Genomic DNA, 18,844 nt, shown 5'->3' on the forward strand with positions numbered 1-18,844 from the left:
TTTTTTTTTTTGTTCCATATGTTTCTTTGTATAGTTTTTTTTTTTTTTTTTTTTTTTTTTTTTTTTTTTTTTATAGTGTACCATCATTTATAGTTTTTATATATACATTACCAATACATTCCTTTCAATAAAGTTTTTTTTTTTTTTTTTTTTTGAATCATACTTTGATTTATCCTTATGATTCTATCTTGATTGTCAATGTCACTTGTCATTCTCTTCCTTTTTTTTTTTCCCACCCTATCAGCAGAAAAACAAGAACGTTCATCCCCCCCAAAGTTCTCCTTGATGTTCCAACATCTGTCATTCTTTCCAATCTCCCCCCCCCCTGATTACTCCCTAAAAAAAAAAAAAACAAAAGTAGAAGAATCCTTTTTCTTTATTATGGATAAACTAAACTAAAGTATATAAATAAATAAAAAAGTAATGTACCTATGACTACAATAGAAACCATCATACTTTCATTGGTCAGCGTTTGGTGGGTTGTTTAAGTTTAGTCTGTTTTCTTGGTTTCTTGATCGTAGCGGATGTGTGTAACTTGTAAACATGCATGCCGGGAAGAACAGGACGTGAAGGCGTGATCGTAGGGATAGTAGTTGTGTCGGTTGATTGTGTTGTATTCTCCATTGATGATGATGATAAATGATGATCTATGGAAGATAATGTCGAGCGATAATAATTTGGTGTATATAGGTCCATATGATTAAATTGTTGTTCTATTTTTTCCGCATACATTCGCATTTTGAATACATCGTTGGCATAAGCTGGTGTTCCTTTCAAAAGCAAAAGATTCATCTGGAGTTGTTGTCTTGCCAATTTTTGCCATTTACTGGTTCGGTGTCTTGTGTGATATTGATAGATCCGTGAGGCCGTGTTGTGGATGGCGAAAAACATATGGTGGTACGTGCTTTGATCACACCCCTGGGATGCCAGTTGTTGAAGTGCTTGAAGTAAGGCCAGGTTGGTTTCCAATCCATCCATCACCGTCAAGTCATCCGCTTGTAATCTGTCAGGGTGAAGAAATTGATAGAGTACTACGAGGCGCATGGCGTTGTAACATAAATGTAAATGAACCGCACTGTTGTTGATATTGTTGTTGTTATTGTTGTTCGTATTTTCATAATCCAATCGTTGTTGCTGTTGTTGAGTTTGGACGCCTTCATACCATTGTTTGAGTTCTTTGGTGATAGCATGATAAGCAGTAGAAGGACCTTGAGTGACAGAATCTTCAATATTTCCAGAGTGCATCATTTGAATATATCGACGCATGAATCGAGTCAGTATGGCGAATTGATACAGATCATTGTGTTCATGGTAAAGATCGATACGAGCTGATTGAATGGTGTCCATAATAAAAGGAGGAGGAGTATCTGGCAAAAGGCATTCACGATGAAGTGTTAATGACATCCACGCATCTATATAGTACCATCGACACCAACACAGTAGAATAGCTTGATCCATTGGACGACAGCCAGTTTCAGCATCCTTGGTTCGTAATTGTATTGCAACAGACGCTAGACCACCCCACGTACGTTGTTGTTCATAAAGTCGAAGTAAATTGGATGTATAGCTGAGACAAAAATAAGATTGAATAGTCATGGCTTGTTGTTGTTGTTGATGAGAATCCAGGTCATCCATGTCATCATAAATACATTTATCGTCTTTTTCATCATCAAAGACAATATCGTCCAGTTTTTGTCGTGCGTGTTGATAAAATTCCATGGCTGCATCTCGAACATAACCTTGAGTAGCATTGTGATCCATAAATGTCACCAAAGCAATCGAAGCCACACAGTAGATAATCGACACTGGAGCTTGCTGCCAATGTCTAATAACATCCAAAGTAACAGGAGCCACCTTGAATCCAATACAACACCAATGTTTTTGTGCCTTGTCCATCAAAGTATCCAGGAACATGGTTGATGCTACCGTATTACGTATTGATGCTGGAAGTTGCTTTTCTTTTTGTTGCCGTTGTTGTCGTTCCCATTCTTCTTGCATCAATAAAGCCTTTTTTTCTTCTTCTTCCTTTTTTCGTCGCCTTGGTCGTCCTCGTCTTCGTCGCGTATGTTGCTGGCCTATAGAACGATTGTCAGATTCTAATAATAATCCAAGTGCTTTCTGTAGATCCGAAAATGACTTCACTTCGAGATTGATGGTATGGTTAGGATAATCGTTGCTGTTATTGTTGTTTGATTGTATACAGTTGATCATTTCGTCATCGTTGTCCCCAGTAGAATGATCAAAATCCTGATCATTTTCCAGTGTATCGAAAAAAGGTGGCGTTGACAATCCAAACAACGTTTTTGGGAAAACCTGAGTCGTTGTTGCAGTTGGTGGTGAAAGAGACAGGAGATGATTAGGTGTAAAAACTTGAGATTGTTGCTGTTGTTGTTGTTGTTGTTGTTGTGAAAGTTGAGGTGGCTGAAAGGGATTATTATTATCGAAAAGAAAGGATGATTGCTGCTTAATATAAGGACTATTAGAAGAATGTAAAGAAACTGGTGATAAAATTGTGGGTATAAAAGATTCAGTTTGTGAAGTTGTCATTGTGGGTATTGGAATTGTCGTTGCTACTTCTGCTTTCATGTCATTTGGTAGTAGTAATGGTAGTGAACCTGATTGTTGTTGTTGTTGTTGTAAATAGTAATAATAAAATAATGCTTCAGTATGGTATGCTTCTTCCTCATTGTTAGCTTGACCTTGCTGTTGTGAAGAAACGAAGAAATTTTGCATATTGGAAAAACATTATGAAAGAAAAAAAAAAAAAGGAAGAAAGAAAGAATAAAAGAAAGAAAAGAAATTGGAGGGAAAAACAAAAAAAAAAAAAAAAGGAGTTTGGTTACCAGTCTGTCGTTTTTTTTTTTTTTTTCTCATGTCGGAAAAGTGTGACCCTAAATTATGCAGCAGTGTCTGTTCACCGTTTGAAAGAAAAAAAAAAGTAGTAATAGGGGTCTTTGAAAATACTTACTTTTGTTACTCTTTCTCTTTTTTATTTGTTATTTAATAATAAAGAAGATGAATGTCATTAATGAAAAGGAGAAAATGAGTTGATAGAAAACAAGGAGCATCAAGTTTGATATTTTTTTTTGGTAAAGGGAGATCATCAAAACACTTAAAGAGTACAACATCATCAATAATAATAATAATAAAAGTGACATTACTTCATTTGGTGTGGGTTCATTATTACTTTGAATGAGATGCACAGTCTCATAATATATGCGAGCTTTCATCAAAAAAAAAAAAAAAAAAAGGTTAATGTAGTTGGCTTTCTTTCAGGGGGGAGGATTTCCTTTTATATATATTTCTAGATGAAACAATTAGACTTTAGTGTGAAAAAATCATTCATTATTTATTCTTAATTATTAACCACCCATTCATCATCAAATAATCAAATAGATAAGGGAAAGATTCAATCAAATTTTTATTTTTCAAATAATGAAAAAGAGAAGTAAAATATAATAAGGAGGGGAATACAATGAAAAAAAAAAACATACACTAACTAAGGTAGAATAAGATATATAATATAAAAATATAAGTAAAAAAAAAAAAAAAAAAAGAGATAAGAGATATTAAACTACAGAATAAGAGTATCATTCAGAAAGAGAGATCCATCAAAGTTTTGCGTTCTCTTGAGTTCGTTTCTTCATTAATGCCTTTTGGTTAGCTGATGGTTGTAAATTATCTTCTCCAAGGATATCTGCCAATCGTATTACCCGTGTACTGACTATAAAAAAAGAGAATAGTTAAAACAAAGATATATATCATCAACTTCTTCTTCACTATTGTTTACCTGTAGCATTGTCACGTCTATTCTTGCCTTCTCGTCTAAACTTGCCAATCCTTTCAACCAGTTCCCAAAGATGTCCACGAGGTGTCAGAACCCCATTCAAACGTTGAGGAATGTAATCATCATGCAAAGAGATTTCAGACCATTGTTTTCGATCAAAATGACGTCGTTTCACAATCACACCTTGTTCTTCAAATCGAGTCATTGCGTTAGATAGAGTTTCCTTATTGACGGCTTCAAGATAACTCTAAAAAATTCACATAAACAAGATCAACTGGTTAATGTTTTTCTGTAAAAAAAAAAACCTGTTTTTTTTTTCTATTACCAAATCGCCCTGATAATAAAGTGTTTTACCTAGGGCTTGTGATCGTTTTTCAAATAATTTGCTTTCTACCCAAATAGTACCTTCAGCAGGAGAGCCATTAATGTTAGGAGGGGCCAAAGAGAATAAACTAACACCAGCCAGCCAATAAGATTCAACAAATGGCCAAATCAAGAAGCATAAAAAGTCTATAATCAACGATATTAGTATTAATCCAACCATTTTCAAAAATATTTTTATTTTTTACCATAATTTTCACGACCACATTGCCTTTCAACATCGGATAATCCTACCCAACCTTCTTGATCCACTTCAATCACTTGATTATCTACTAACCATTGAACTGTACGTTGAGTATTGTTTTCGACTCCACCAGGTTTATAGATCATATCCAGCTTGAGAAGACTTGATAAAAAGGAGATTTCTTCCAGCATTTCATCATATTTCATTCGTTGCATTGCCTTGCCACCTCCCTTCTTGATCACTGTATACAAAGCAGCACATACAATAGCTATGGAAAATAATAATATAAGTATATTTTTTTTTTTTTTACTTTTTAATTTTCTTACCTTCTTCAACAAATAAATGGATCACTTGGTTGCGATAATAAGATAGTTCAAAAGGATTGATACCATAAAAGGTAGGTTCCAGAATATCCTTTCCTTTGTGTTCGCCAATCAAATCTTTATGAATTGCAACCGTTCGATCCACAATAGCTCCAGTAGACATACCATGGAATTCAGATACTTGACCTCCTTTAACGGCAATGATCCGGGTCAACCAATCCACACGACGAATTAATTCACTTCGACCAACACCACGTCCACGCAATGTCAAGATTACCGTTCCTACCAAAGCTGAAGGCATCACTACACATACATTGTTCTATATAGATCGTATCAAAAGTGAGTTTTTTTTTTCCTTTTTTTCTGATTCAAATAGTACTTACGATATCAGATAAGATTCGATAACCAAGAGATTTCAATAAAATGGCTTTTTGACTGTTGTCCGTCAGATCCATCGGACTATGCAGAGAAAATATTATTGGAGTTATTCGATCATCTTTTTTTTTTTGTCTGTTTACCCTCTGTGTTTTAACTGATCTTCCAACCAACCACGTAAGGAATACGGCTTGCCGAGGCGAACTATTATAAAAATGAGATAAGACTTGTTCCTTTCTTTCGATTACACATAATCGGAAAAATGTTTCTCTTACCATCAACACGTCCCCATTTCAATTGCAAAAGTCTTGTATTTGTAATAATGCCCCTAGATGATAATGTATGCGTATATGTAAAAAGAAAAATGAGATAAACAACTTTTTTCTTTTTTTTATTTGGTTTACCATAAGCTTTCTTTTTCTTTTGGATTGCCAAGAAGTTCATTTGCATAGCTATTGAAATAATAAGAAAAAAAAAAAGTGAGAAAGAAACCAGGAATTGATTTGTTCACTGTACCTTGAAGTTTCAATGATTTTATCATAACCAATAGAAATAGGAACGATATGACAGTCGGAAAATCGTTCATTGATCATGGCTTCCAAGATAATTTTGATAATACCAAGTTTTGGTTGAAGTAACTTGCCCAAACGAGATCGAGTACCTTCCACAAAACATTCAAAATTCACTATCAAAAGAAAAAGATGAAATAATATTGAATATCATTATTTATTTATTTATTTGATTTTCTTGACTTACTTCCTTCAGATAATAAAGTGACAGTATATTCTTCCAAGATGGTCTTGTACAAGAGATCATCTCCCCATTCACGACGGATATAGAATGCACCTGCGTTTTTTAATACCGATCCAACGATAGGCAAATCAAGATTATCGCCTGCTACAATATGAGGAATTTGGAGACCAAGACGGAACATCAAGTAAGATACCACCAAATAATCAATATGAGATTTGTGAGATGGTACCAAGATTAATGATTGTTTCTTTTCTTGAGCAATCAAAGCAACCCGTTTCAACTAGTATTAATATATAAAATTTGAGTCAACATCTCTTGTTAATATTATCTTTCTTTTTTTTTTTCTGCATATTGATATTTACTTCAACCCATTCGCTTTCTTTGATATGAATTCCTTGATGATACAATCTGACCAAGATGTTATTCACCGTGAAAGCAAAGAATCTAATCATACACAAAAGAAATTAGTCACCTGAAGAAAGGATTTCGAACTCTTTTTTTTACCGGATAAATCGAATATCATCTAATTTGGCTACACATTTTTCAGCAATTCCCTTGGCAACAGCCTCCAATTCTCGACGTAATGCTTTGCGTTGTTTGTGCAATAATTTTGATCTCTGTTCATCAGATAATTTGGCCATTTTGCTGGGATTTTGAGTCAGTTGAAGTCGTTCAGATTGTCTATTGGCTAATTCATCAATGATTTCTTGCACTATAACAAAAAAAAAAAAGTTGATGAACTTTAATTCTGACATTTTTGAACTACAATTACCTCGTTTGCTTGATAACACCATAGCTTTCATTCGAGTAGAAAATTCAGGATAAAACACCTTATTTCCAATATACGACTTGTAACCACGCCAACCCTTAATAATAATAATAAAAGTCAGTGGTGATCAGTAATGATATAGGCAAAACTTACTGTGCCTTGGTAATAAAGTCCAAGATTCATCATAAACGCAACAGGATCCTCACGAAGTCGACGAGGTTCACGTTCACTATGTAATATAGTTGTAATAAAAATATAATATAAATAATCCCAAGTATGCATCCCTTTTTTTTTTAAGATGAATACTTACACAACATTCCGGTGTTCTGCAGAGGAACAAGTTATTTTGGTATGATCTTGGTGTTGATAAACATCAATCAATTGGTTAAGTTGTTTTTCCGTTTTACTTGTCATGAAGGATCAAAAGAAAGGGGAACCTTTCAAAAGAAAAGAAAAGAAAAAAAAAAAAAAAGGGAAGAAAAGAGCCAAAAATCAACGGATTTTCAATTCAGTCAGTATTTTATTTTTTGATGTGTGGGGGAGAAGGGGAATGACTGGGGCAAAATTATACATAAGAAAAACACTACAAATCAGACACTGACCCCTTCCTAATCCTCTTTTTGTCTGTACAACGACAACTGGAAATTCGTGTTTCAGTTACAAAGTTATAATGCTGAATCGGAAATATCTCTTACTTTCAATGGTAGACATTTTTTTTTTAAATCATCAAACTTTTTGTTTTACTGTGAGAGCAAATCATAAAGAGTATTATATATAACTGTATTTGTTTATCCCCCAATAGGAAAACTGAGTGGAGATCACCTAATATTTATTTTAGATATCTTGTGTTTTTGTTTCTTCATTTATAATGGCTTGTCTAACTTTTCGGTATATTTCAATATCCTTTATCGATAAATTTATCTTGTACCCTATTATCATCCACTCAAGATTAAACTCGAAACTTGTATCGTATTTGAAATTGTTCACTGATCAATAATAAAAAAAAATAACACTTTGAATCGAGCAATCCATTCTAAAATTCAAAAATAGTGTGCCCAATGCGTGCTTTGTTCCAAGCACGTGAAGATACCATAGTGGTACGAACTTATTGCAATGACACGGCCTTTTAATTTGGGGGATCATGATCACAATGATGAAAAGACATGATTTCCTTTCTCTAAATATCGCTCATACATGCATCCATTATCGTACCATCGTAAAAATGGAGAGATCTATCCTATTTGTTTATCAGGAGTAAACTTTGTCTTCTCATTCAAAAAGCATCATCATCATATCAAATTCGGGCTAGCCATACATAAAGATATTCTCTTTCACTTGTCTTAATAATTAATTTTACCTTACCTCCAAATTTATAAAGTAAAATAAAAAAAAAAATAAGAGTCAACTCGTTCATCCCTCATTCAATAATGATCATCCAATAAATTTACAACCATTCCTTCAAAAAAAGCAGTCTACTATCATCTCATCCTATTTTATCTGTTACCTTGGCACCTAATATGCAATGAATACCAAAATATTTCATCGATTTTTTTCCAAAAATCGCAAGAAAAAGTCATCTAACACCTTATGTCATCCTAAAAAGAAATCTTCAACTTCTATTTTGATCATCTATCTTTTTTATTAGTACATTTACCACTGAAAATGACGCATTAAACCATAAAATTTGTTAGTGGCTCTTTTTTTTTTTTAATTCACTTGGCTGTACGGAATAGAACATCTTTCTTTCTGACAAGGTGAATTGGATGGACGTATTGATTATCATCATCATGCAACGCTTTTTTTCTAAAAAAAAAAAAAAAAAAAAAATAACCAATGAAATGACCGGGAGCATGGAGGGAATGATGGGCCAAAAATGGAGGATTCCTCCACTCGAGTTCGGAAACCAAAATCAATTGGCGAGCTTTTGTCCAATGAATTTTCTCTTCCTTTTTCCCTTCTACAATCATATATCATGGTAAATACACAGAATGACAATGAATGGATGATGAACAACATCTGCTCTTTCTTTTTCTTTTTCTCTCTTTCTCTCTGGATTCACACGACGGAAACGATGGGCGAAAACCGGAAATGGATGGATGGATGGATGGATGGATGGACTGAGGCAATGTGACATGCAACGATCGATTACTTTTATGAAAACACATACATACTCGCACGCGTACGGAAAGGGAGAAAGAGAGAAGGAAATGTTTTTTTTTTTATCATTTTCGATTTGAAAGATGGACAGACATCATACATTCACATAAACGACAGAAAACAACATGAAATAGACTGACCTTCGTTTTTATTATTTATTTATTATGCTTGAATGCGAATAGACCAAGGGTACTTCCTCATTCGGTAAGCGCCATACCAAGTCTCACACTTTGTGCCGTCGTTGTGGTGATCGTTCTTATCACAAGCAAAAGAAGACCTGTGCTCAATGTGGTTACCCTGCTGCCAAGATCCGATCCTGTAAGTCACTTGTTATCTCTTTTTTATTATTATTATTATTTTTATTATTATGACCTATACTAAAATCATTCTTTTTTTTTAATATATATATATCTAGTCAACTGGTCTGAAAAGGGTAAGAGAAGAAAGACTACTGGTACTGGTCGCATGAGATATTTGAAGGTGGTCCATCGTCGTTTTAAGAATGGTTTCCGTGAAGGTAAATTATTATAATAGAATATATAAAGTAGATAGAGATGGTTCATTCATTTTTTTTTCGGTGTCATGTAGGTACCCAAGCCAAGGCTATTGCTGCTTAGATTCTCCGTATTCTCCTCAAACATACTTTTTTTTAGTTATCCCCCCTTGATCTTTCACACACACACACACATTCACATATACATTTCATTACGACAACGATTCTATCTGGACAATAAAAAAAATACACTTAAATGAACAAAACAATGATCTTTTTTTTTTTGGTTTTTATTATTGATGATGATGATGGATATGATGACATTGGAATATGAAAGGATGAATAATGATAGTTGTAAAAAAAGGTTATTTGTAAAACAACGGAAGAATAGACACGATGGTTGAAAAACTAAATGTATTGGATAATGGTAGGCTGCATATGTAGAAAAAAACAACAACAACAACAATGGGATGTAAAAGTCAGTATATATAAAAGGTATGTGCGGAAGATATATAAAAAAAAAAGAAAAGAACTAGCCAAATATAGGATAAAGGTTGTGCATAAAGGATTCGTTCATGGTCATTCATCAGCATGATCATCAGATATCGAGTTCAATAAAGGATATAAGGAGTTGGTGTGATGGGTTGAAGGATGCGATGATCTTCGACGACTATCAAGAGGAGACTGGAAAGTGTTACTGGATGATGGATGAACGGTACTGCTGCTACTGCTGTAAAGAGGACGAGGATGATGATGTGATATTGATGATGATGATGATGATGACGGTAATCGAGGCTTACTTAGGATCGTCGTCTGCAAATTGTTAGACAGATGTTGAATAGATGGAAGACTGATGGTACCTTGCCGTGATTCCTTTCCCGGAGTAGATAAAGAAGTTACTGATGATGGATCTATTTGTCCAAAAAAAAAAAAAAAAAAAAAAAAGATGGCTAAATGGAATAGATGATCTTTTTTTTTTTTTTTTTTACTTTACTTACCCTGGTAAGAGCGTACCATATTGGCTAAATCATGGATGATCTGAGTACAAAGGAGTTAGCTTTTTTTTTTTTTAGTAGATAAACTGTTCCATACTTACGTTTTGCTGTTGATATATGATTGACTTGATATCTTGAACATCATTTGTAAGTTGATTGACATTATTGGAGACTTGATGGACTTGTTCATCCAATAAACCCACTCGATTGTGCACGATATCATTCTCATCAAAAGAATCACATTGTTGTGATGGTTGTTGTTGTGATTTTGTGTTGATGATATCATTCTGACTAGTATTGTAAGAAGAAGACGATGATGATGGACTTGAGATGGTTGTAGATGATGATTTGACGGATTTCCTTTTTACAAGAGACAAAGATTGAAAATCACCACGCTTGAAATGAGGATGCTTGAAATCCCAAGTTTGATTATCAAAACTAATATTGGAATGAATCATTTCATTGATTTTACTAAAACCATACACTAAAAAAAAAAAAAAAAAGAGAGAAAACAAGCTTAATATGGAAAAAAAAATTTTTTTTTTTGCACTTACTATTTAGTTGACGAACGAAGCTTTGCCAGTTGTTATGCTTGAAATATTGAGGTAATACTTGTTTGGCAAACAATGCAGAATTGTATACACTAAAGTAATCACCATCAGTCGACCAACAAATTAGATCTTGTGTATCATCTTCCAGCATCCTATAAAGGAAAGAAGAAACAAGATAGAACAATCCAAAAGTACCACGCGTGCATCATGAGCATATATATAAAAAAAATTAGGAGATGAGTTTAAGTGTAACATCCACGTACGCACACAAAAAAAAAAAAAAAAAAAATAATAATAATAAAAGAAAAGAAAAGAAAAAAGAAAAGTGAAGAATCTTCTTCATCACCTTTCATCCCATTAGATCCATCACGCTTTCCCAGTTCGCCTTTCCCGATCTTCATCATTTCCCAACAAGCATCGAAAAGAAGAAGAAGAAAAAAAAAAAAAAAAAAAGGAGGGAGATTGATGCATACATCTTCACTTTACTATATATAGTAATCAGCCCTTTTCTTCATCATCCATCACAAAAAAAAAAAAAAAACTTACTTGTACAATTTACCAATGAATGCAGGTTGAGTTCGCAATATTGAGAACGAAGAGGGAGATTCATAGATAAACTGTTCATTGACGTTGTCTACAGTATCATCATTGTTGTTTGAAACATGATTGAAGGACATTAGACTAGAAAAGGAAAAGAAAAGAAAATCGAAGAACAAAAAAAAATGTGCGAGAGAAGGAGAGAGAGAGAGAGAGAGAGAGAAAGAGTGGGAAAAAAAAAAGTATTACATATATAAAAACATTGACAATAATGACACGGACTTTTCTTTTTTGGGAAACCCCTAGATTTTGTTTGTTGTGTCCAATGATCAGTTTCGATTCATGCACTGGATGATGAATTGACATTATCCTCCCCCCTCCTTCCTGTGCTTAAATGATCCCAAGATGAGGGGAATCCCTATAAGGAAAAGGCATGGTCCAACAATATGACTTTTTTTTTTTCATGATGGACGCATGATTTTATGTGCTGAATAAAAAAAAAAAAGTGATTATTGACAAAAGAAGGGAGTATGAAGGAGAATGAAAAAAGGAGAGCTTGATGATCATAACTTGAAAGATTTCTATCTAAAAAAAAAAAAAAAAAATTGAAGGATATAATAACCTTTATTTCTATCATATTGGTAATGTTGTCGAATAATGAAGAATCATCATGGATATTTTGTTGCAAGGAAAAAAAAATCAAGTCAATCAAAGGGGGGTGGAGGACGATATTAAACTTTTTAGAATATGTATGTCAAAAAAAAAAAATAGGTTCTTTTTTATTGAAACATTATCATATTATACTAAATTATATCATTTATACATAACCCATGCCAATTTCAAGTACTTTTATTCTATAAAATTAGACGGATAAATTGCAGCAGGATACATAGCGGAGAGCTTGCTAAATGCGGTTTGATAAGATCCAATAGAGTGATCCACAATGGCTGTCTTGGTAACGATCATTTCTTCACAAATACGTCTAGTTTCCCACCGTACTGAATATTCCGTTCGACTTGCCCCTGGAATATGTTTTGACTTGTGAGCTGTTGACGATGATTCTGTTGTAGATGATGATCCATTATTGCCACCAAATCGTTTGACCCGTCTCCGTTGTAAATGAATGATTTTGCCTGGAATGTAAAGCTGAATGTAATATCACAAGTCAGTATCATTCTTTTTTTTAAAAAAAAAAAAAAAAATAAATAACTTACCATAGGTGGAGTTTCGTTAGAAGGTTGAAAAATCAGTTTGCGACATTTTTCAATGATTTGAAAACATAATTTCCTTGATTTCCTATGCGTAAGTACTTTGGTCATACCACCAACAGCTTCATAAGAACTGATTGTATCCAGAATCAATTCCTTCAATTTGATTGCTGTGCCATAAGAGAGTCGTCCTACAATATCATCTTGTACAATGAAGCTTTGAATATATTGATCATACTTGCAGCTAAGATCATATGAAGTCAATGCCACAGGTGCATAACTATAACACTGTAGTTGGAAATCTGGGTTGTTTGCCAATTTTTTCAAAGTATCCATTTGATCCGCCACCATCATTGTTAGTAAGCTTCCACAGCCTCCGCCTAACGAGTGTCCAGTTATCGTTAAACCCTTCAAGTTGCGTGCATGAATATGTATGTATCGAAAGATTTGTGGTATGATATGGATAAAAAACCATTGAGCAGACGCAAGCATACCAGAATGTACCAAACCTCCTTTCCAAGGCACGTAGTAACCTATCAACAGAACAAAAACAAAATATAAAGTCAACAATGATTATAATGAACAACTCTACTCTTTCTTTCCAAACTTACAAACAAGATCAGTGATGGCATCATAGAGGCTCTATTAATAAAAAAAAAAATTAGATTTGTAAATGATTGAATTTCAATTTCTTTTTTTTTTTTTTTTTTTTGTTACCCAAGTGCCACGAATACTGAGTACAATAGTTTTCTTCTCTCGATCCACAGCCACAAAGTAACTAGGTTGAAATGCAGCGCCATCACGTAATCCATATTCATATCCCAACAAATCCCTAGATTCGATACGCAAATAATTAAGAATTGCCAACCGATTGGATCTTGATTTGCCTCCAGATCTACGTATAAGTTGTCCATATAATCCTAAATATGCAAGTCCACGCCATCCCTTAGGAATAACAAATGAATAAATAAAAGAATACAATTAAACTTTTATTCTTGTTGATATTCTTCTTCTTTTGTTTTTTTGTCTTACATAAGCAACTAGAGCATATCGGAAATAGTGATTGCCAACGTCAATAATATAACGGTCCTTGACTTCATTTGACGTCATTTGTCTACACATTATAATATATAAGTCAACATGAAAAAAAAGTCAGTATATCTCTCTTCTTTTTTTTTTTTTTTTTTTTTTTTGTTCGCCCAAGTTTTCTTGTTATTACAACTTACTTTGGTATGGACCGGTAAAATTTTTCCAAAAGTAGCATAGCTTTGACTAATTGAAAAGCTGTTACTTTGAATCCTTGACCCTAAAGTATCAAAAAAAAAAGAAATGTCAATGTCATCTGATCCACTCTGTCTATTGTCATCACTTACAAAACTATTAGCCAATATAATGATGGCTCGAACTAAAGCTTGAGTTTGAGTTTTCACAGCAAGACCAATCAGAAAATCCATCATCGGATGAGAGAGTGCCACTTCTTCAAATGAATCCTGCATCCATCGACTACCGAAATTCTTGTCGCCAAAATCTACACTTGAAATAATATGCTTTGCCTTTTTTTTCGCCTTGTTTGTCAATCGACGTGCGGTTCCATGTTCCTTTTCTTTTTTGCACATTGGTATGATAAGTTGTTGAGAACTTGGTGCTCCATGATTGGTTGTTACTTTTGTAGCTTTTGTCGAAGAAGAAGAAGAAGGATTCATTTTATTATTGGTGCTGTTTTTATTGTCGTACTCTTGATCATCTCCATCCATATCATTTTGTTGAAATCCATATCGTCGTCCTCTAGCTGAATGCAAATCTCTGTTTGGGTGGAATAGTGCTGTTAACCAATTAAATGATATGCAGTGTCCTCGTTGTCGTTTTCCCTTTTGTCCTTTGATCCGCCGGTTATGACGATGATGCTTCCAGAGTTGTCGTCGTTGTCGTGCATTTGTGTCGAGTGAAGAATCTCTTGTTCCATGGTTGTATAACTTTTTTGATGGCATGGCTGTGGGTATATGCTGACGTGGTATAGAGGATGCCATCACCTTGTTTAGTTGATCCTTGAATAATTCGTTCACAAACTCTTCATCTCTCGCTAGATCACCGCGTCCATGTTGTGACCGAGGATTGTTATCGTTCGTCTTGAATTTGGTATTGGATAATCCAGAAGTTTGTGAAGATGATCGTAGATCATTTGACGATGTGGATGATTGTAAAGAAGGATGTCGTTTATTAAGAGATGAAGTTGATGCTTTTGATGTTAGTCGTAAACGCTTGCTGCTATTGTGACTTGATTTTAATGTATATTGCGAGGATTGTCGCTGCCTAGGTTGTGTTGATGTTGACGCTGATTGTGATACTGATGATGACATTGGTACTGAAATAGGGAATGGAGAAGAAGGATCAAGAGAGTGAAGTACATCATTCCTGGCGCTTTCGTTAGAATTATCGAATTGCCGTGGTGTCGTTGTATCGTCTAACATCTTTATATCGTTGATTCGTTTCTTTTCCATGTTTTTTTTCCATCGATTTGCCCTGATCGCCGCTGTTTCATCCCCTTGTTGAAATTTGTATCGTATTCGCACTTGAACTGAGCCGATGATTTTTGCAGTTCCAAACAGGGTGTTCATTGCTTTTCTGAACATGCCAGATCGTTGTATTAATTCAGTTGTATCTGCTGGTAATCGACGTCGTGAACTGCTATATTCATAAATGGGTAGGAACCTACATAATATATATATTGTATTTGTCAACAAGAATAAGAGTCGAAAAAGTTGTTTTTATTTCAGTAAAACAAATGACTTACGTTGTAAACACATTTTCTCGTCCTTCTAGTCGAGAAATCTTCAGTTTTGCTTTTCCGACATGTTGAATACGCTTTGGCCAGTTTTTTCTTGGTACTTCATAAAGATCAAACTATTAAAAAGAAAGAAAAGAGATCAATTTCATTTTCTAAAGACCTTTTTTTTTTTCTTGCCTCGATGGTATTGAATAATTGAGCATGAAAAGAGACAACAAAAACAAAACCTTCATTCCAATCGCCAGTTGGAGTATTTGACCTTGATGATACATATTTGATGGCTCCCATTTTTACACGCATAGCTGGTCGTTTCATAATAAAGTCCGTTCGTATATTGAGTAGATCCACCTATAAAAGAAGAAGGAAAAAAAAAAATTGAAAAAAATTAAGATACAATCGTATAATCGTGTCATATTAATTTATACCTGCAGTTGAAAGGGTTCGATATCTTCCAGTCCAGAGTTCTGATAAAGGTGCCATTCCTTATAGAGTCTGTGTAAGTCTGGAACTGACATGCTTCGTCGATGTTGATCATGGAGCCATTCTTCCAATGTTTTGCGACGAATATCCTTTGAAAGTGAAGCGTGACATGTGGTCGATAGTCTTCTTATGGGTATATTGTAGTTATTGTCGTTACTGCCTATAATATAATCATTACTACTGTTGCTGTCATTATTGTGCATGTCACCAATGTTGTTGTTGATGCTACAACTATCCATACAAACAGAGTACAAAGAGAGAGAGTATACTACAAGAAATATACAAGACGTTTGAGTAACTGAATAAATATAACAACTAAAATAACTGAGAAAAAAAAAAAAAAAGGAAAAAAAGAAAGAAAAAAAGAAACAAAAAAGAAACAGAAAAACGTTCCGGGGAAAATCATTCAATCGGAAATCCAAAGCCAAATGATAGACATAAAAGTTTATTGATGATGAATTATAATAAATATATATATTAAAACAAGAAAATAAAAAAAAACTAAAAATATATATGATGATTGAGAAAAAGAGCATGGGGTATTTGTGTACACTATACTACTGTTTCATTTGTTGCTCTTCTTCTTCCTGTAACACTTTTTCGTCCAAATGATGGCTATCGTCGCTAGGTGATGATCCATTTTCATGTCTATTGTTCAATTTCACTTGCTGAAATCTAAGAATTTTAGCATCTTCATAAAACGGTAACCAACCAAATAACTTGCGACCGATTTCTGGTTTTTTGACGCGAATATACCAAAGAGGAATACCAAGTAACCCAACGATGACACAAATAATATATTGATATACTCCCTCCGAACCAGCATCTACCAAAGGAGCAATCACCAAGTAGCAGTCGATGATGACAAAGAAAATCGCAAGAGGAAGCCAAATCTTTTTTTTTTTTAAAAAAAAAAAAAAAGGAAAAAGAATAAAAATGATTATTATCTATCCATCTATCTCTTATAATCCATCCTCTTTTCATTTTTTTTTTTTTTTACCTTGAAAGGTCTCTCCATATCCTTTGTTTTCTTTTTGAATCGCATGACCACCAAACCAGCAATTGTAATACCATAAAAGAGCCAACCTGTGAAACTATACATCTTGGCTAAATAAGTAAAATCACCAGGAATACACCAAATAGTGGCAATGATACCAACCAAAATCAAAGCTGTCACAGGTGTACCACGACCACTATGTAGTTTACCAAAGAAAGGAGGGATAAATACACTGTCTTCAGAAGCACAAGTTGCTACCAATCGAGAAGCTGCCCAAACATTGCCATTGACTGCACCAAAAGTAGATAGAACCACCATCAGAGCAAAGAAATAAGCACCTGCATTTCCCATAGCGACCAGTCCAAGTTGCATGGCGACTGTAGTGGACTTGGCAACTGTAGCAACAGGAAGGGTGGCGAAATAAGCAATGTTGGCTAATACGTATACACCAGTGACTAAGAAACAACTAATTGTAATAGCAATAGGGAGCACCTTCTTTGGATTCTTGACTTCACTGATACCATAGTTCAAATTGTTCTATTAAAAAAAAAAAGAAAATTGAGTAAAAAAAAAAAAAAAAAGAAAAGAAAAAAGAAAAAGAAAAGAAAAAGAAAAAGAAAAGAAAAAGAAAAAGAAAAAAAAAGAAAAGAAAAAAAAATTTTTTTTACCCAGCCATTATAAGAGAAAAGAGCCAAATAAAGTGATGTACCATAATCCAGAGCATTTGTACTACTACCTTCAAAGGCATTTTCCAAATTTTTGACACCTCCTTTTCCAAGCCAAATAAAACCAATGATGATGATCATAGCCAAGGCAATAAGTTTGGCGGCAGTAAATATATTTTGTACCCAAGTGCCAGCCTTCCGAGCAAAACAGTTGAAAGCCACCACGGTCCATATACAAGCAATAGCGACAAGTTTGAGAGCATAATCAGGCATGTCAGGTTGATGTGCGGGGTTGTTGGGATCAAAATAAGCCATTTGTAGAATGTACTGAGCAAAGACGGTGGAAATAGAAGCAGTGCCGATCCCGTTGGTCAATAATAAATTACTCCACGTAAAAGTAAGGCCCATACATAATCCATAAGCTTGTCGTAAATATTGATATTCTCCTCCAGATTTGGTGATCATCGTTCCCAATTCTGCATAACACATCGCACCTAAATAACTGAGTACACCGGCAATCGACCATACCACTAAAGAAGTTCCAGCTGCTCCCACTTTTAATGTCACAGGTCCAGGTGAAGCGAAAATACCACTACCAATAATCAATCCAACAATCTATTTTATTTATTATTATTTTAGTTAGATCATCATCATCATCATCATGTTTTTTTTTTCAACTTACCATATTACAACTACTTAATAATCCCATATGAGGTTCAGGTATTTGTTCAGCAACATGACTTGAAACAGAACGAAGTGATCTTGTCATAGGACTAGGTGCTGATTCTATAGAGGTGGTGAAAGATCGTCTTCGCATATCCTTTTCTTGTACATACTCGGCTGCTGTACTTATACTGGATCTCTCTCCAGTTTTTTCTTGATCCATCAATTTATATATAAAATATAAAAAAAAAAGTGGGAAAAAAAATGAAAAGAAGAAAAGGAAATAAAAAAAAAATAAAATAAAATAAAAAATTTTCACCAATGAATAGTTTATTCTGATCATTTAAACCAGCGATTCCGATCATTGGCAAGAAAGGATGACACTCCTTTTCCGTTACTCGATACCGTTCTGTTTGGAATGCATCCCCGTATTCTGATCATTGACAACATCATCATCTTTAAAACCATGCTTTCTTTTTTCTTTCAAAATAATAAACTTATCATAACCGAGGAAAGAAACAAAAAAAAAAGTGTGGCTTCATTGGGCAAAAAAGGAAAACAAAGAAGGAAAGAAAAGGAAGATAGAGTTCACGATCCAAGCTCCGCTCCCATTTGGACACACTTTTATCTAGTCTATTATTACCCATGCATCGCTTTTTGACTCGGTATCAAGGTCAATATGTTTAATGAACCGATTGATTTCTCTAATGAAACTTGGAAAACCAGATCAGCTTTGATTCT

At 34.1% G+C, this 18,844-nt stretch overlaps 7 protein-coding genes across 7 annotated transcripts; 1 reads left to right on the top strand and 6 right to left on the bottom strand.

The window, feature by feature from the left end:
• Positions 1 to 354: 354 nt before the first annotated feature.
• BX664DRAFT_320092 (uncharacterized protein) lies at positions 355 to 2,775 on the bottom strand. Its single transcript, XM_051543064.1, has one exon. It carries the CDS (start codon positions 2,731 to 2,733, stop codon positions 466 to 468), a length of 2,268 nt encoding a protein of 755 aa, XP_051404559.1. The 5' UTR covers positions 2,734 to 2,775; the 3' UTR covers positions 355 to 465.
• A 762-nt stretch (positions 2,776 to 3,537) lies between these two features.
• Positions 3,538 to 7,039, bottom strand: BX664DRAFT_288827 (putative acyltransferase). Its single transcript, XM_051541809.1, has 16 exons — positions 6,883 to 7,039; positions 6,726 to 6,801; positions 6,576 to 6,669; positions 6,308 to 6,515; positions 6,166 to 6,247; positions 5,807 to 6,083; positions 5,567 to 5,735; positions 5,455 to 5,502; positions 5,326 to 5,378; positions 5,209 to 5,254; positions 5,059 to 5,185; positions 4,679 to 4,994; positions 4,357 to 4,620; positions 4,113 to 4,297; positions 3,791 to 4,034; positions 3,538 to 3,724 (listed from the first exon to the last, which is right to left on the bottom strand). Exons 1-16 carry the CDS (start codon positions 6,984 to 6,986, stop codon positions 3,612 to 3,614), a joined length of 2,406 nt encoding a protein of 801 aa, XP_051404560.1. The 5' UTR covers positions 6,987 to 7,039; the 3' UTR covers positions 3,538 to 3,611.
• Positions 7,040 to 8,408: 1,369 nt separating this feature from the next.
• On the top strand, positions 8,409 to 9,488 carry BX664DRAFT_320098 (ribosomal protein L37e-domain-containing protein). The gene is made up of 4 exons (XM_051543065.1): positions 8,409 to 8,547; positions 8,912 to 9,047; positions 9,145 to 9,246; positions 9,318 to 9,488. Exons 1-4 carry the CDS (start codon positions 8,446 to 8,448, stop codon positions 9,344 to 9,346), a joined length of 369 nt encoding a protein of 122 aa, XP_051404561.1. The 5' UTR covers positions 8,409 to 8,445; the 3' UTR covers positions 9,347 to 9,488.
• Positions 9,489 to 10,091: 603 nt separating this feature from the next.
• Positions 10,092 to 11,517, bottom strand: BX664DRAFT_10782 (HSF-type DNA-binding-domain-containing protein). Its single transcript, XM_051539687.1, has 5 exons — positions 11,315 to 11,517; positions 10,772 to 10,920; positions 10,319 to 10,701; positions 10,212 to 10,260; positions 10,092 to 10,133 (listed from the first exon to the last, which is right to left on the bottom strand). The coding sequence occupies exons 1-4, from the start codon at positions 11,443 to 11,445 to the stop codon at positions 10,213 to 10,215; spliced, it is 711 nt and encodes a 236-aa protein (XP_051404562.1). The 5' UTR covers positions 11,446 to 11,517; the 3' UTR covers positions 10,092 to 10,133; position 10,212.
• Positions 11,518 to 12,267: 750 nt separating this feature from the next.
• Positions 12,268 to 14,501, bottom strand: BX664DRAFT_255043 (uncharacterized protein; the record flags this gene model as incomplete). Its single annotated transcript, XM_051540396.1, has 7 exons — positions 12,268 to 13,046; positions 13,125 to 13,155; positions 13,231 to 13,458; positions 13,546 to 13,627; positions 13,740 to 13,819; positions 13,887 to 14,111; positions 14,178 to 14,501. The coding sequence occupies 7 exons, from the start codon at positions 14,499 to 14,501 to the stop codon at positions 12,268 to 12,270; spliced, it is 1,749 nt and encodes a 582-aa protein (XP_051404563.1).
• A 908-nt stretch (positions 14,502 to 15,409) lies between these two features.
• BX664DRAFT_254058 (uncharacterized protein) lies at positions 15,410 to 15,586 on the bottom strand (the record flags this gene model as incomplete). The annotated part of the gene is made up of 1 exon (XM_051540346.1): positions 15,410 to 15,586. The coding sequence occupies one exon, from the start codon at positions 15,584 to 15,586 to the stop codon at positions 15,410 to 15,412; it is 177 nt and encodes a 58-aa protein (XP_051404564.1).
• Positions 15,587 to 16,173: 587 nt separating this feature from the next.
• On the bottom strand, positions 16,174 to 18,357 carry BX664DRAFT_288838 (amino acid permease-domain-containing protein). The gene is made up of 4 exons (XM_051541810.1): positions 18,123 to 18,357; positions 17,444 to 18,055; positions 16,779 to 17,312; positions 16,174 to 16,671 (listed from the first exon to the last, which is right to left on the bottom strand). The coding sequence occupies exons 1-4, from the start codon at positions 18,324 to 18,326 to the stop codon at positions 16,336 to 16,338; spliced, it is 1,686 nt and encodes a 561-aa protein (XP_051404565.1). The 5' UTR covers positions 18,327 to 18,357; the 3' UTR covers positions 16,174 to 16,335.
• Between the last annotated feature and the right edge of the window lie 487 nt (positions 18,358 to 18,844).

The sequence above is a fragment of the Halteromyces radiatus genome, assembly GCF_025201355.1.
Source record: "Halteromyces radiatus strain CBS 162.75 chromosome Unknown BX664scaffold_1, whole genome shotgun sequence".
In the NCBI taxonomy this organism is placed as follows: Eukaryota; Fungi; Mucoromycota; class Mucoromycetes; order Mucorales; family Cunninghamellaceae; genus Halteromyces; species Halteromyces radiatus.